The sequence below is a fragment of the Tiliqua scincoides genome, chromosome 2 (genome assembly GCF_035046505.1).
Source record: "Tiliqua scincoides isolate rTilSci1 chromosome 2, rTilSci1.hap2, whole genome shotgun sequence".
NCBI classification, from domain to species: domain Eukaryota; kingdom Metazoa; phylum Chordata; class Lepidosauria; order Squamata; family Scincidae; genus Tiliqua; species Tiliqua scincoides.
The window spans coordinates 64,995,482-65,011,071 of record NC_089822.1 but is presented as its reverse complement, the minus strand read 5'-3'; the positions used below and the strand labels follow the sequence as shown (position 1 = coordinate 65,011,071).

The 15,590-nt window shown below is 41.4% G+C and overlaps 2 protein-coding genes across 2 annotated transcripts in view; one reads left to right on the top strand and one right to left on the bottom strand.

Moving 5' to 3' along the window:
- Positions 1–1,808: 1,808 nt before the first annotated feature.
- Positions 1,809–9,096, top strand: IDNK (IDNK gluconokinase). Its single transcript, XM_066617751.1, has 4 exons — positions 1,809–1,883; positions 4,543–4,629; positions 7,412–7,455; positions 8,602–9,096. Exons 2-4 carry the CDS (start codon positions 4,600–4,602, stop codon positions 8,960–8,962), a joined length of 435 nt encoding a protein of 144 aa, XP_066473848.1. The 5' UTR covers positions 1,809–1,883; positions 4,543–4,599; the 3' UTR covers positions 8,963–9,096.
- A 5,268-nt stretch (positions 9,097–14,364) lies between these two features.
- UBQLN1 (ubiquilin 1) overlaps positions 14,365–15,590 on the bottom strand; it is a 31,175-nt gene continuing 29,949 nt past the window's right edge. The window contains exon 11 of the mRNA XM_066613758.1: positions 14,365–15,524. Within this exon, the coding sequence (XP_066469855.1) occupies positions 15,369–15,524 (156 nt within the window). The 3' untranslated portion in view covers positions 14,365–15,368. The remainder of the gene's footprint in view (positions 15,525–15,590) is intronic.

Sequence of the window (15,590 nt, the reverse complement as noted above, 5' to 3'; positions counted from 1 at the left end):
TGCTACAGCAATAGGACAATCAAAGTCAGTTTGTTATGGATGAAACATTGTTGGGAGCCACATCTGATGTGAATGAAAAAGACAATCTGTTGCTTTTGTGAAAAAGAAAGTGAAGCTGTGAATTTAAGGTTTATCAGAGGCTCTACAGTGTGGTAATAATTTCTCAAAAATAGGTATCTATTTGAATGATAATTCCCTGCATTTATTCAACACTTCTTGAATGTTCAAAGCACTTCACATAAACGGTTGCAGTAATTCATGCCTGTAAAGAAGGTTTTATTATTATCCCTGTATTGCAGAGAAGAACTAAAAGGACACAACCAGTGGCGTCACTCGGATTTGCATCACCCAGTGCGGGAGGCCTGCGCGTCACCCCATGCAGTGGACGGGGCAATGCCCCAGGTGGTGGGCATGGTGATGTACCATTGCCCCGCCCCCACTGGTTTTTTGGCTGTACCTTTTGATAGAACACAGATATTTCAATGTGGTTTGTTTCATTGCATTCTGCATGAAATTACGCATTGATTGATATATAACATGATGGGATTATTCCTCCAAACTCTGATTTTAGTGATTTTGAAAACTTGTAGAGTCTCTCTCTCACACACACACACACACACACACACACCCGTGTCAACTTACACCTTATTGCAGCAGTTCTCAAACTTTTAGCACCAGGACCCACTTTTTAGAATGACAATCTGTCCAGGACCCATTGGAAGTGATGTCATGGCCATCATCAAGCAAATTAAAAAAAAATAATTATAAATAATTAAAATAAAAAATAATGAAATAAGGGGGAGCCAGTCCTCTTCCTCCAAGGGAATTTTCTCTGTCGCCTGCCTGCAATAACGCCCCTTCCCCCCAAAAAAGAATCAGTGAGATTTCCAGCCCTCCCCAGTGCCCAGTTTAAAGTTCTTCTATTTCAAGCACATCAAGATAAAGACCCACCTGGCTTTGCAAGTGCAAAATAGAAAACATTTCCCTTAGAAGTTCAAGCCTCTTTTTTTGGGTCCTTTTTAGTGGGTGGGGGGGGGGGGAGAGGTTGCCTTCTGGAACATTTGTTGTGCTCCAGTTCCATCAGATTGGGACCATTCTGGTATCCTCACATTCCCTTTTGCCTAGCCTGATCACAAGCCAAGGCACATCTGCCTACTCACGAGTAAACTCAATCCTGTGGCTTAGTTTCTCTTTCCATTGGGCTCAATACACTCGCAGCTGGGAGGGAGTGACCTACTTCTCAGGTGTTTTGGGGGGCTGCATTCATTGGATCAAGACCATTCTGACCTTGTTGGATTCCTCTTAGCCTACCCTTTGAGGGACTAAGGCAAGTTCACCTACTCATGAGTAAACACGCGATATGGCTCGGTTTCACTTTCCATAGGGTTCCATGCATTTTTTGGTTTCCTGTTTTTTGACCAAAACATTTAAAGGAAATGAGCTATTTCACTCTGATTGTTTGCACTGCATTCCGCTGGAAATTCTACATCCAATGATATATGGCATGACAGGGTTGTTCCCATATAGCATTTTTGCTCCTTAGGTTCTCTCCCTTGGCTCAAATCGTTTCTGCACCTTTATTAGGTGCATAAATATTTGCCAAGGTATACTTCTTACCATTCATACTAAATTTCAAAAAAATAAATCTTCCCTCTCTGTCTTTAGATATCTCCAACATAGTTATATTCATTCTAGAATGTATAAGGATAGCCACACCCCTGTTTTTTGTTATTTATGTTAGTTTGCTCTCTAGTATTGTTTTTTTCCTAATATTGTTTTTTTTCCTGTTTTTCGTTACTTATGTTAGTTTGCTCTCTGAAAATTGATTTTATGCCTCTGCTCTTTTTTACAGATCCACTATAGGTTCACATCTGGCCGATAAGGTACAATTTATGCATTGTTTATATATTTGTTTATAGGCCTTTTTTTGCATAGAAATTCTTCCATTTCTTGCTAGTGTTAAGGGCATGTAGCACAACATCTTCATGCTACAGTCTGGTCGTTTCATGGGATTCAGATGTTTGATGAAGAATTTGCCCATGTGATTGCTCTACAATATGATTGTATTTGCATGAATTTTGTTGGAGTGTCAAGTGCAGGTCCATCCACCACACTGTTCCTGCTTTCAGAAATACTATTGACCTTGTAACAAATCCTGCTGTGTTGGAACAGCAGCTAAAAGAATTGCAGTCAATTTTTCCACCATATGTGAATCTTTTCAATTTACAGATGATATAGTTTGTCTCAGCCTTGAATCAAGAATGTGTAAATGACGCTATCATAAAATACAGTTTTGACTAAGAAAAAAAAGTAGACACCATTCATTAGATCAGTGATTTTCAACCTTTTTCATCTCATGGCACACTGACTAGGTACTAAAATTGTCAAGGCACAGGAACAGCTTTTTGACAATCGACAAGGCACACCATGCTGTTAGTGGGGGGCTCACACCCCCAATGGCTTTACTAATAAATGACCCTCCCCCAAACTCCTGCGGCACACCTGCAGACCATTCATGGCACACCAGTGTGCCATGGCACAGTAGTTGAAAATGACTGCATTAGATGCTATTCTTTCCTCCATAATTACATTTGCATCTTTGCATCTGTCTTCACGGCAGAAGACCTCGGGCAGATACCACTGCCCGAACGGCCCCTCCTGACCGAGGAGTTAAGTCAGATAGAGGTTAAAAGAAAAGATGTTTCAGACCTCATTGATAAATTAAAGATCAATAAGTCACCGGGCCCTGATGGCATCCACCCAAGAGTTATTAAGGAATTGAAGAATGAAGTTGCTGATCTCTTGACTAAAATATGCAACTTGTCCCTCAAAACGGCCACAGTGCCAGAGGATTGGAGGATAGCAAATGTCACGCCTATTTTTAAAAAGGGAAAGAGGGGGGACCCGGGAAACTATAGGCCGGTCAGCCTAACATCCATACCGGGTAAGATGGTGGAATGCCTCATCAAAGATAGGATTTCAAAACACATAGACGAACAGGCCTTGCTGAGGGAGAGTCAGCATGGCTTCTGTAAGGGTAAGTCTTGCCTCACAAACCTTATAGAATTCTTTGAAAAGGTCAACAGGCATGTGGATGTGGGAGAACCCATGGACATTATATATCTGGACTTTTAGAAGGCGTTTGACACGGTCCCTCACCAAAGGCTACTGAAAAAACTTCACAGTCAGGGAATTAGAGGACAGGTCCTCTCGTGGATTGAGAACTGGTTGGAGGCCAGGAAGCAGAGAGTGGGTGTCAATGGGCAATTTTCACAATGGAGAGAGGTGAAAAGCGGTATGCCCCAAGGATCTGTCCTGGGACCGGTGCTTTTCAACCTCTTCATAAATGACCTGGAGACAGGGTTGAGCAGTGAGGTGGCAAAGTTTGCAGACGACACCAAACTTTTCCGAGTGGTGAAGACCAGAAGTAATTGTGAGGAGCTCCAGAAGGATCTCTCCAGACTGGCAGAATGGGCAGCAAAATGGCAGATGTGCTTCAATGTCAGTAAGTGTAAAGTCATGCACATTGGGGCAAAAAATCAAAACTTTAGATATAGGCTGATGGGTTCTGAGCTGTCTGTGACAGATCAGGAGAGAGATCTTGGGGTGGTGGTGGACAGGTCTATGAAAGTGTCGACCCAATGTGCGGCGGCAGTGAAGAAGGCCAATTCTATGCTTGGGATCATTAGGAAGGGTATTGAGAACAAAACAGCTAGTATTATAATGCCGTTGTACAAATCTATGGTAAGGCCACACCTGGAGTATTGTGTCCAGTTCTGGTCGCCGCATCTCAAAAAAGGCATAGTGGAAATGGAAAAGGTGCAAAAGAGAGCGACTAAGATGATTACAGGGCTGGGGCACCTTCCTTATGAGGAAAGGCTACGGCGTTTGGGCCTCTTCAGCCTAGAAAAGAGACGCCTGAGGGGGGACATGATTGAGACATACAAAATTATGCAGGGGATGGACAGAGTGGATAGGGAGATGCTCTTTACACTCTCACATAATACCAGGGGACATTCACTAAAACTGAATGTTGGGCAGGTTAGGACAGACAAAAGAAAGTATTTCTTTACTCAGCGTGTGGTCGGTCTGTGGAACTCCTTGCTGCAGGATGTGGTGACGGCATCTGGCCTGGATGCCTTTAAAAGGGGATTGGACAAGTTTCTGGAGGAAAAATCCATTATGGGGTACAAGCCATGATGTGTATGTGCAACCTCCTGATTTTAGAAATGGGTTATGTCAGAGTGCCAGATGCAAGGGAGGGCACCGGGATGAGGTCTCTTGTTGTCTGGTGTGCTCCCTGGGGCATTTGGTGGGCCGCTGTGAGATACAGGAAGCTGGACTAGATGGGCCTATGGCCTGATCCAGTGGGGCTGTTCTTATGTTCTTATGTACATAGCTTTCATATTTGGAAAATGTCATTATATAGATGGTGACTCATTTTGTGATGTAGGGATCCATGCACATTTATATTTGCTAAGAGTTATTGCTCTGAAATTAATGTTTAGGCTAAACTAATCTAGCTTTATGATTTGGCTTTAGCTAGGATGGAAGTTCTATGATGGTGATGACTATCATCCAGAAGAGAACAGAAAAAAAATGGCAGAAGGAATGCCTCTGAATGATCAGGTACTATATATATCAGAAAACTCTTTTGTCACAGAATTCTTTGAAATATTAAACACAGTTATTGCTTATTGGATTGCCAGGTGGCTGTTTTGCCAAATTCCCAGGCCAAGCTCCACCTAGAGAACCTTTGCCCACTTTAAGTTAATTATCTCCTGTGTTCCCCAACAATGGTCCCAGTTCTGCACTGCAGCACTGCTGGACCCCACCACCAGGGTAGCTCACTTATTCAACCTGCAGAGGTTCTCCTTCTTCCTATCTTCTGCCAGCAGCTTCTCCAGCCACTACACCAACACCTTGGTCCTCAGCAGGCCTTGGGTGTAGAAGCCACACACCAATCTCCATTGTTTCCAGCAGTCTCCAAAGTCCATTCACCCATCTGTCCTTTAGTCAGTTAGTCCATTAGCAGTTCCAGTCCATCAGCCCTTAGTTCCTCAGTTCATTAATCCTTCAGTTCAGTTTGTTTGTTTGTTTGTTTGTTTGTCCATCCCTCCAAGCTTTCCTACTCCCCACACCTTTCCTTCCTGTAGCTGCTGCTTTTATCCCTGAGGACCCTATTGCTTTCGAGTGGCTACAGCTGTGCAGCACATTCACTGCAATCTAAGGCCCTACTGTTAACCCCATGAAACAGTGACCACAGAGCAAGGGGTCACTGTTGACATCACACCCTGTCTCCTCAAGGAATCTTGCACATTTCCATTACAGTGGCCAGGAAAACATCATCTGATCTGTGCCCTTGTTTTTAACTTTTATTTCACCTTCTTGATATACAGGGGAAGTATTAGTTTAACATTATCAGCTGTTAATTGCTGCAGATGAAGAAGTTGTTAAAAACCCAGTTATAGGACACAGCTCAGAAGTTGGCAACCACAACTTAATATTGTGTTGTGCATAGTTTGGTGTTACTGTTTTGGCTGTGCATTTCACATTTTCAGCTCAGGATTTTGTTTTACTGTTAGTGAAGAGTATCATTAATAGGCTATTGTTTCCTTCCACTCCATGCAGTGACTTGTTTAGATCAGCCCTTCCAGGATACAGTGCCTACACACAGACCCAAAAGGAGTGCATAGTACTATATTTTTTGTGCATAGATCAATCTCATCTTTTCATTGCTTGCTATCTATCTATCTATCTATCTATCTATCTATCTATCTATCTATCTATCTATCTATCTATCTATCTATCAAGAGACCTCATTAGGGATGCTTGGATATTTTTTTTTCAAAAGCTTTTTTCATAAGTAAGGGTTTGTAAGATTTTTTTCTTGTTTTCTGGTCCTGTTTGTTAATGCTGCACCAGAAAGCTTATTTCAGCATCAGAGGCATATAATGATTTCCTGCTTACACTAGTGACATGAAACTGAATGCCTGCTTGAAAGAGGGGACGACAGGAGCTTTGCAGTGTATGACCTATCTTTCATCTCCTTTCCAGTCTGCCAGCCTTCTAAAACATAATTTATACAACTTGTCTAACATGATCTAGATGGAAAGGTGAAATTTTGAGTATCCCATTAATGTTAAGCAATTACAAACAAATCTGCAGGCAAAGCTTGAACTGGATTACATCAAGAAATTGATTGATCATTTTGATTGTATTTGTAATCCTCATTTTGCACCAAATGAACTAGCAAGCAGGAGAAGGCATTCCTTTGCCAAACAGAAGCCCAAGTATCATAGCAAATAGAGCTATGACAGAGATGGATTTTGTGACTGCAGCTTACATGAAGAGGCTATGATGTACTCACGGAAGAAAATTTGAGGGGGTTTGAAAAGCCTGTGGCAATGTTACAAGTTTTCTTTCTGGTGAAATGGCACTGTGGACTTAAGCTAGCTTGTCACAACCCAGCAGCAGACTCCTTTCAACAGGTTAGGCATTAGCAGGGCAATAACTCCATCACCTCTAATTGACCCACCAGCTTCTGTCTCTTGGTACTTTGCTCTCTCAACCTGAGGAGCCCACAGACCATACAATAGGTCACTTTGCCCTTCCAAGCCTTGGCTTCCCAGCCAGAGTCCCCACGTGGCTTTTCAACAGGGTGCCAGGCACAGTTACTGGGTATTAGGGTAATGTAAGGCCAAATAATTGGAAGCCAGTTCCATTTACCACTAGTTTTCCCATGGTTCCAATAATCCACACAGCTGTAAATAGAGATGGTTTATTAAAGGATAGAAATAACAAGAGTCAGGCATGTTAATTAGATATAAGTTTAAGAATTTAGAAAGGGAGCATATAATACACGCCAATAATTAAAATAATAAAAGCTAACACTAAAACTACCACTCAACAAAGTCTTACATCAAAAAATTTCAGTCCATCAGTCAGCCCTACTTCAGTTAGGATCTGTCCAGCTTAGAAAAGAGTGGTCAAAGCTTAGGCCTCATAGGCCAGAGAAGAATTAAGACAAAGACTGTCCCTAACAGATGATTCTTATAATTGATATCAACAACCAATTAAAAATCAGAGGCAGACATGCAGTCAGGCAACTCATTCATGGAGGGTCACCCCTCCCAACTTGAAAACCTGCAACTGGAACAGATTCCCAATCAAGGTGTCCTTGGCCAATCATGCCACTCTGGGAACAGCTATCTCTTCTAGATGAGGGCCAGCCACTCCCATATCCTCCTGAGAAGGATATGGCTCCTGTGGAATCCTCTTAATTAACAGCTTTCTCACAGCCGCATCTAACTGTGAGATGTGCATTAACATGGCTTCAGGCAGAGGTCTATACTTTTCCTGTTAACAAATTTTGCTTTTTCCCATGACACAGCTTGTCTTTATTTTTTAGGACAGAATTCCATGGCTTTGCCACTTGCATGATATATTGATGAGGTAAGGAAATGTCTGGCTCAAATCACGACAACTTGTTATCAGTGTTGTGTGGTTCTGCCTCTGCACACATAAGCCCCAGAAACCGAAACATGGAATTCAGTTGGAATGGGGCATGGAACATGGAAAGGGGCATGGAATTCAGCATGCCTAAGATTCTAGGTTTTGTTTAAACACAAAATGTAGAAAGCAAGTTTCTCACCCCTGAGGTTGCAAAGGGAGTTTGAAAGTGTGTGGGTGATACCAAATGAAATAACAACTGCCATAGGAAGGGTGAGGCATGGGGGTTATCCAGTGATCAAGTGGCAGATCTTCAGTGCCAGTATACTAGATCAGGGGTCTCCACACCCCGGCCCGGGGCCAGATGTGGTCCACAGCAAGCCTCTTTCCAGCCCGCAGACATCCTCTTGTCCCCTGAAAGCCTCTGGCCCACTCAACTGAAGATGACCAGAACTGGGCTCTGATTGTGTTTGGAAGATGTTCTGAGGGCCAGAGAGGTTGAATGAATGAGCCCATTTATTCACTCATCTAAGTTCCATCTCTAATTTATTTATTTAAATTTTATATTTTAATTTTTTTCCAGCCCTCCACACCATGCCAGATATTTGATGCGGCCCTCTGGCCAAAACGTTTGGAGACCCCTGTACTAGATCATCACTAGATCACTAGATCTTTGCTATCAATAACAAAATATTTGCACATTCATATACTTTATACTGGCTGAAGAATTTTATTTTTAGTGCAATACAGCATTATTGCTTGTAATGAGAGAATACTTGTAGAAAGCCAGTAGAAAAGAGTATAGGATTTAGATTCAGGAAACCTGGATAACCAAACACATCAGAATTGCACAGTGCAGCCCCACCTCCATGACTTTACCACTTCAAGTGCAGATGGGGGAATTACATGATAGAGGCGTATTCAATCCCACCCCTCCATCAAGACTCCTTGTTTGTAGAAAGCTCCTCTAATGGAGAAGTGGTCTAGTCTATCCTTTTTTATGTGCAGGGATATTTTTTGTCCCCAAGAGGCAGCGTTAAAAAATATAACTTGTATTCCAAAGTGATGTAGTCCTGGAAAGCCGGAAGTGCAAGCCCATTTCTAAACAAGTGAATTTTGTTAGGTATTGATATTTCCTTCTTTTTGTAGGGAACATGAATCTGGACAAAATGCAATTGTCGCCTGCTCAGCTTTGAAAAAAATGTATAGATGCATTCTAGAAAATGGAGAGACTGGTGCATGTGGCCAGGGTGTTAGTGGTCAGCTAAAGGAACAAGAAGGGCCTGCTCCACAAAAGATCCTTTTTGTCCACTTAGCTGGCCCTATGGACCTCATTGCTAGGCGTCTAGGAAAAAGGAGAGGACATTTTATGCCTCTTGAGCTGCTACAGTCTCAGTTTGATACTCTTGAACCTCCATCACCACCAGAAAACTATATTGAGATAAGTCTGGAAAAGCCTGTTTCAGAAATAATAAGTGAAATTGAAGAGCACATTAGGCATTTATACTGATTTATCTTTCAGGTTGGCCATTATATGGCCATCTCACATGAAATTTGTTGCTTTTGCTGTAATCTTCCATCTGACCAAGAAATACATTTTGATGTATAACTGTGTAGTATTCATGTGATGAACAGCAAATTAAAGACTCCATTGTCTTGTATTTTTCATGTCTTAATTTGCCCAAGATGGTATTTAGGTGCAGTTTTTAAACACTTCATAATGCCTTATGAACTTTAACTAAAGATGGGAATGTGTAAGTTAAAAGTCTTATGTGGCAATCCTATCCTTGAGACATCTCTTGCTGTTTAGGGATAGAATAGCTTCCAAGTCCTCTTTGCCAGCAAGGCATGCTGTTCTGCCAGAAAAAAAAAATTACAACAGCATAGAAAACCTCATTTCAAGTTGCTTTTGGTGGTAGGTAGGGTAGGGGAGTGATGTGATAGTTGGAAGATACTGAGAGGGCCTGCAGGAGTTATTTGTTGTTAATCTTTGCTTTTATATTCTGGTTACTGTTTTTAGACTACTGTTCGTTATAACAAATGTATATAAATAAAAGTATCACAATTTTTTTATAGAATAACATTATACATACATTATGTATGGTAACTATACATAATTTTTAGAATAAATTTTTATGTAGTTATGATTTTGTGTGTTTTTACCTATTTATGTTGTAACCACCTTGAGTGCCAGGTTTTGTTTTCTCAGGGAAAGGTGGTATAGAAATCCCCAAATAAAGTGCCACCCTTGTAATGAAGGCAGTGGGAAGCAAATGCTGCCACACCAACTGGTTATGTTGGCAGGATGCCAATATGGGGTAGAATCAGGACAGAGTCAGAATCTTAGGCTGTTTCAGGGTTTGAGCCCACTGCACAGCAACAGCATACCTGCTGAAGAAGTACTATAAGTAAAACACTTCAATTGGTATCCATCGAGAATCCCAGGTGACTGAGACTTGCTGTCTAGGATTGTGTAGCTGGATGGTATGAAGATGGCTGTGCAAAAACAACACCTCCTGGGTTAAGTCAGATAATTATCTGAATAAGATACTTGGTCATTATTATTATCTGTATTTATATACTACTTTTCAACAAAAAGTTCACAGAGAAAATCAAATAGCGAATGGTTCCCTCCCAAAAGGGCTCACAATCCAAAAGGATGCAAAAGAATACCAGCAGACAGCCACTAGAAAAGTCACTGCTGGGATGAACAGGGCCTGTTACTCTCCTCCTGCTAAATAAGAGGAGAACCCACTTGAAAAAGTGCCTCTTACCCAGTTAGCAGGGCTAGTCAGTCAACTGTCATGCTGCAATGTCAGGAGTGTATTTTTCCCCAGGTAAACTTAGCAAGGGACTGATCTCAGGACTTCCTGTATGCAAAGCTGATAACTGAATATCATGTACACATATGGTCCCTTTGGTACTGGGAAAAATGACAATTAGGGCCATGTCCCAGGCTACTGCCTTAAAAGGGTCCTCATATGCTTCTCAGTTCTGGAGATTGCAGGGGAAATGGCAAGATTTCAATTACATGGCAAACCACATAACTGGCCCTATCATAATATACCTATATGCCCACTAGGGTTCCTTAGAGAAAGCAACAGAAATCTACTATGGGCATATTCCATTGCTCCCACAGTAGGCATCAAATCCTTCTCTGAAGCCTCCAGATTTTCTATGCAGGCCTCCTAGACATAGTTCCACGGAGGGGACAGGGACTGATCTTTACCTGAATGTGATGAATACTGAGAGACAATATCATGGGTTTGCCATGTGTTGATTGACCCCTTTTTATAGTTTAAAGATCGGTATCCTGTATTTAGCATGGCGATTGGAGTTTGTGGATCCTGCAGAAATGTCTGCCACTGTTTGCTTTGTTAGCTTTCATTTCTATTTATGACCCTTGCATAGGCCCACAACATTGTGCCCCCTACTCCTAGCAACAGTGGTCACTGGTATAGAGTGTTAGGATTCAGTCTGCCTTTTAAAAGTTTATTTTTGTTTTTATTTGGCCTTAGCATGTCAGGGCTGTTTCTTATTCTGCTGTCAGTTGAGTATGCCTCCCATTTACACAAACTCTCATAATCCATGCTTACCACCTCCAACTGTTAGGTCATTCTCTAACATGAGACAGCAAACCCCACTAGAAACTTGATTCACATCTGTGATTTTAGTAAGGAACACAAAGTCATTCTACACTGGACTTGAAGAGTGGAAATAAGTGTATGCTGTGAAATGGGCAACATGCATGTATGCACATGTGAACCAAGGCATGTACAAGCCCAAGGCTGCTACACATCACACCAAACCATAGTTTTGCTGTGGTGGCTGACCTGGGCTATGACATCAAAACTTTAACAACAGACTCTCACACTTGGTACAGATCATTTTCCTAGAGACGGATTCTAGAAATGGTATGATTCATTTCATTTAGTTCAGCCTGTCTCATGAAAGCTAAATAATATATGTTGTGATTCAAATCCTTCAACACTCCCAAAACACCAGTGTCAGGCTAAATTCTGATACATTCAGCCTACTAGGAGGCTCATTGAAATACAAATTAGGAGTGCCCTCTTGTGGTGTTATTTGTGAAGTTCCATTTTTACACACACCCAAGTTCCCCTTTACAGTATATGTTCCCAGATACAGACATGTAGTCTAAAAAATCAGTAATGCTTTAAAAAATATTCTTCCATTTATACATCTCCATAAGCCACTCCATGGTGTTTCAGACCTAAGACTACAGGTCGTGCCTCGTTTTCCACTGGGGTTTCCATTCCAGAACTGTCAGTGGATTAAAAAAAATTAGTGAATACCAAATCAGTGAAAAAATAGCTTTAAAGACCCACTTCTTGCTTCTCCATTGTTGCCCCCAGGGTACACTGGTATATAGATGCTATACCACATTCAGACACTAGCTGGGGTGAATGGAATCTAATGAAACAAAATTATTCCATTAGATTCCATTATTAATTGGCTGAATGCCTCTATACCAATGTATTCTGGGGTGACAATGGAGAACAAGAAACCCGAAAGGGGCATTTAAAGCTATGTTTAACCCCAAGAAGCCCACAACTACTGTAGTTTAACAGCATGAAGATAGGAAATTGGATTTTGGTCCTTCCCCCCCCCCTTTTTACAGGGCATTTTTACAAGGTGGACCCTGGTATCAGTGGATGACAAAAACAGTGCATACTGAGGTTCTACCTGTATTGTGCCCCATAGGTAACATGGTCTGCGGTCAAGTGGCCATTCGTTTGCCCTCAAAAATGACAATTTAAGCACAGGAAATTTAACCTGATGTACTAAGGCAGAAACTCCTACACCAATAAGATTAACTGATGTAGAATTTAGTTCATGACCATCTAGAGCAGGGGTGCCCAAACTTTAGGAGGGCCACACCATCTCTCTGACACTGTGTTGGGGGCTAGGAAAAAAAGAATTTACATTTAAAAATTTTTTTAATGCACATCAGTTTACATAAATGAATTTATTAGAGATTGAACTTATATGAACTAATCAAGGTCTCATGATAGCACAAGGCCTATAAAAGACCGTGCACAAAGCAATGCCGGCCTCTTCTTTGCTGCCGCTTCACAGATAGCAAGCCAGCGGAGAGCCCTCGGCCTGCAACTCACGCAAGAGGTCAAACGGTCAACCCTTGCAGTGAGAGTAGGCCAGTGTGGTCTCCAGCAAGTCTCCGGAGGGCCAGGGGCTCACTGGAGACTCCCCATGAGCCAGATTGGGGGTCCCCAAGTGCCACAAATGGCCCCCGAGCCAGGGTTTGGACACCCCTGATCTAGTGTCTAGAATAATGTTCCAGAGCAGTGTTTCCCACACATTTAGCACCAAGACCGACTTTTTAGAATAAGAATCTGTCAGGACCCACCGGAAGTGGTGTCATGACTGGAAGTGACAACATCAAGCAGGATTTTTAACAGTCCTAGGCTGCAATCCTACCCATACTTACCCAAGAATAAGTCCCATTGACTATCATTGTTAAAAGAATGTACATAGTAGCTTGTTAAAAGTACAGGTCTGTAACATTTCCCCAAATGCAGTCACAAACCATGGCAACATCAAGTCTAATATATTAAAAATAAAATATTGAAATGAATGGGGACCCACTGGAAATTGTCTTGTGACCCAGTTTGAGAAACGCTGTTTCAGAGTATTCAAACCTAATCACCTGTTTCTAATCCTTCCAATTGCTCTTTAGCCTCCCACTGGGTTCATAAGACAGTTTAGTTTGAAAACTTTTCAGAAGATAAATTCTGCCTGTGTGTACTGCTATTTCCCTTTCTCAATCATTGTATAGCTTCCTCACCCAACTAGTTCAAACTGTTTGAACTCCACTAGTAGCATCCATAGTGCTGCTAACACAAGCTGTTTTCCCTGATCCCGTCCTCCATGAAGCCCAAAAAGTAATTCCTGACAGCCCAATCCTGAGCTGCACGGGGCTGCAGTGATGCCAAAAATGGCTGCCACTGCATCCTGTGTGCTCTGGGCAGCTGCCAGCGGCTCCAGGAGAAGGGGTCTTTCGTCCCTTTCCCCCAGATAAAGAGATTAGCCCCACAATGGGGCTACTTGATTCACCACCAACACAAAACTTGGGGCAGTGAGCCCAGCACAGAGGCTCTGGACCTGGTGGAGCTTTGCTCCACTGATCCCGCCTCCCTCCCTCCCTTCTTGGGTACTACATGTACACAGATGTAATCTCAGTGAACATACAAGCAGGCAATTACAGGTAAACATAATAACAAAATAATTTCCTAATATGTCTTCACTCAGTGGTTACCTGTACTTACTCGGAGTCTTAAGCTTTCCAGTCACATTATAATCCCCAATGAAGCAGGTGGAACTGGCCATGCAGGAATTCACTGAGAACATGAGCATCACTGCATTTGACCTTAAGTAACTTAGGCTCAGTTGGGTTATAGATTCATCCTAAGACTAATTCAGGTCATGAACTGTCAATTCAGCCAGCAAAATGTTTCACAGGTAACTGGGTAAACAACTGTAGGTTGAACAGTTTCTTAGTTTAGGTCTCCCATGTTACATAATTAGCTACCTATCCCCTTACTGGACAGCACAATAAACCATGAAAAAGGTCAGAAACGATTTGAGCCAAGGGAGAGAACCTAAGGAGCAAAAATGCTATACAAGAAGTAGAGAATGTCTATGTTTGTTTCCCAGTAGAGGTCAACCTAAACAGATTTGAGAAAATAGAAGTTCACACCTGTGAAGGGGGACCACTCTCATGGCAACAATTTCAGACTTAGTCCAGTCCCTCCCCCCATAGCACTTAGTATTTAGAAGTCTTTCTATAATCCAAACAGTAACAATCTCATCTTAAATTTGGTGGTGCTCTGAATTTAGCCATTCCAATAAAATGACTTTGAAACAAATTGCTCACAAAGAAGTTTAATTCATTTATTACCTGTGCACAAGAGAAATAACTACCAATAAAAACCCAAAAGATATACAGTATTTTTACATGGTGGTTAAAAGTAATTAAGAGTATCACATGACAGTGTCAGTGAAAGTATGCTTCCAATTACAAATTATAATGCAAGTTAGAATCTCAAGGGGATAAAGCCAAAGAGCTTTACGCAAAAGCAGTTTCAGAGCAAACAGCTGTGCTCCTTCAGTTCGCACAAAGATGAATTAATTTACAATCAATCCTTGTGAATATTGAAACAAATGTTACAATGCAAGGTTTCTGTACAGGTAAGATGTCAAGATCAGGTCAGCAATCCTAGTAATTTAAAAGAATTTGCCAAAGCACTTCTGCTAAGAGATGCTTGCTAAAGATGCTGTAAGATTCTACTACACTGGAGGTGGCTTGTGTATTTCCTTTATTCTGGCTTTGGAGATGTTTTATACTACTGCAATGTCAAAGTCTTTCCATGTGCATATGCTTTGTTGAGATAAAAGCAAGAATAGTAGCTAAATCAAGTGGTATAAATCTTACAGCACTTTGCTAGCAAGAAAGACATGCCAAGTCATAATAAGCAATATGTACCCACAAATCATAGCTTCAATTAGTTTCCTTTTTAATTTGTATTCTACATAAATTACTATCAAAGGCTAATGTTTAAGAAGCAACTAAATTGGACAGCTGAAGTTCAGATAAAATCTGGTCACCCAACTGTGGATGCAGATTTCCTTTTTCTTTAAAAAAAAATCACAATAAATGCAGAATGAAGAAGTGTTTGATGCATGCAACAACCAAGTGAAAAAGCATTGATTCCCACTGTTCGAAGAAAACTACTGCACTCCACCTTAATGCATCAGACTGGGTTTAGTTAGAACAAGACAATTCCCAAGAGTCAGAATGAAATAAAGCTGGTATTTTAAAGATTTAAGAGCTGTTATCAAAAATAAATTACATTTTTCAAGTTTCAGAAATGTTGCTATGAAGGTTGGGAACCCAGTAGCCTTTCAATGGCTGCATTGATGTCACCTCCTGTTGCTATTAGAGCTTGTAAGTTTGCTTCACGGTTCAAAAAGCCCATTGCACTGAGCTGCTCCAGTTGTTGCTGAAATCTGACTTCTGGGTTCTGTAGTTGCTAAAAGAGAATACGTATTCCATGTTATTCTGTACACATACATATAACAAACAGTGAGACAAAACT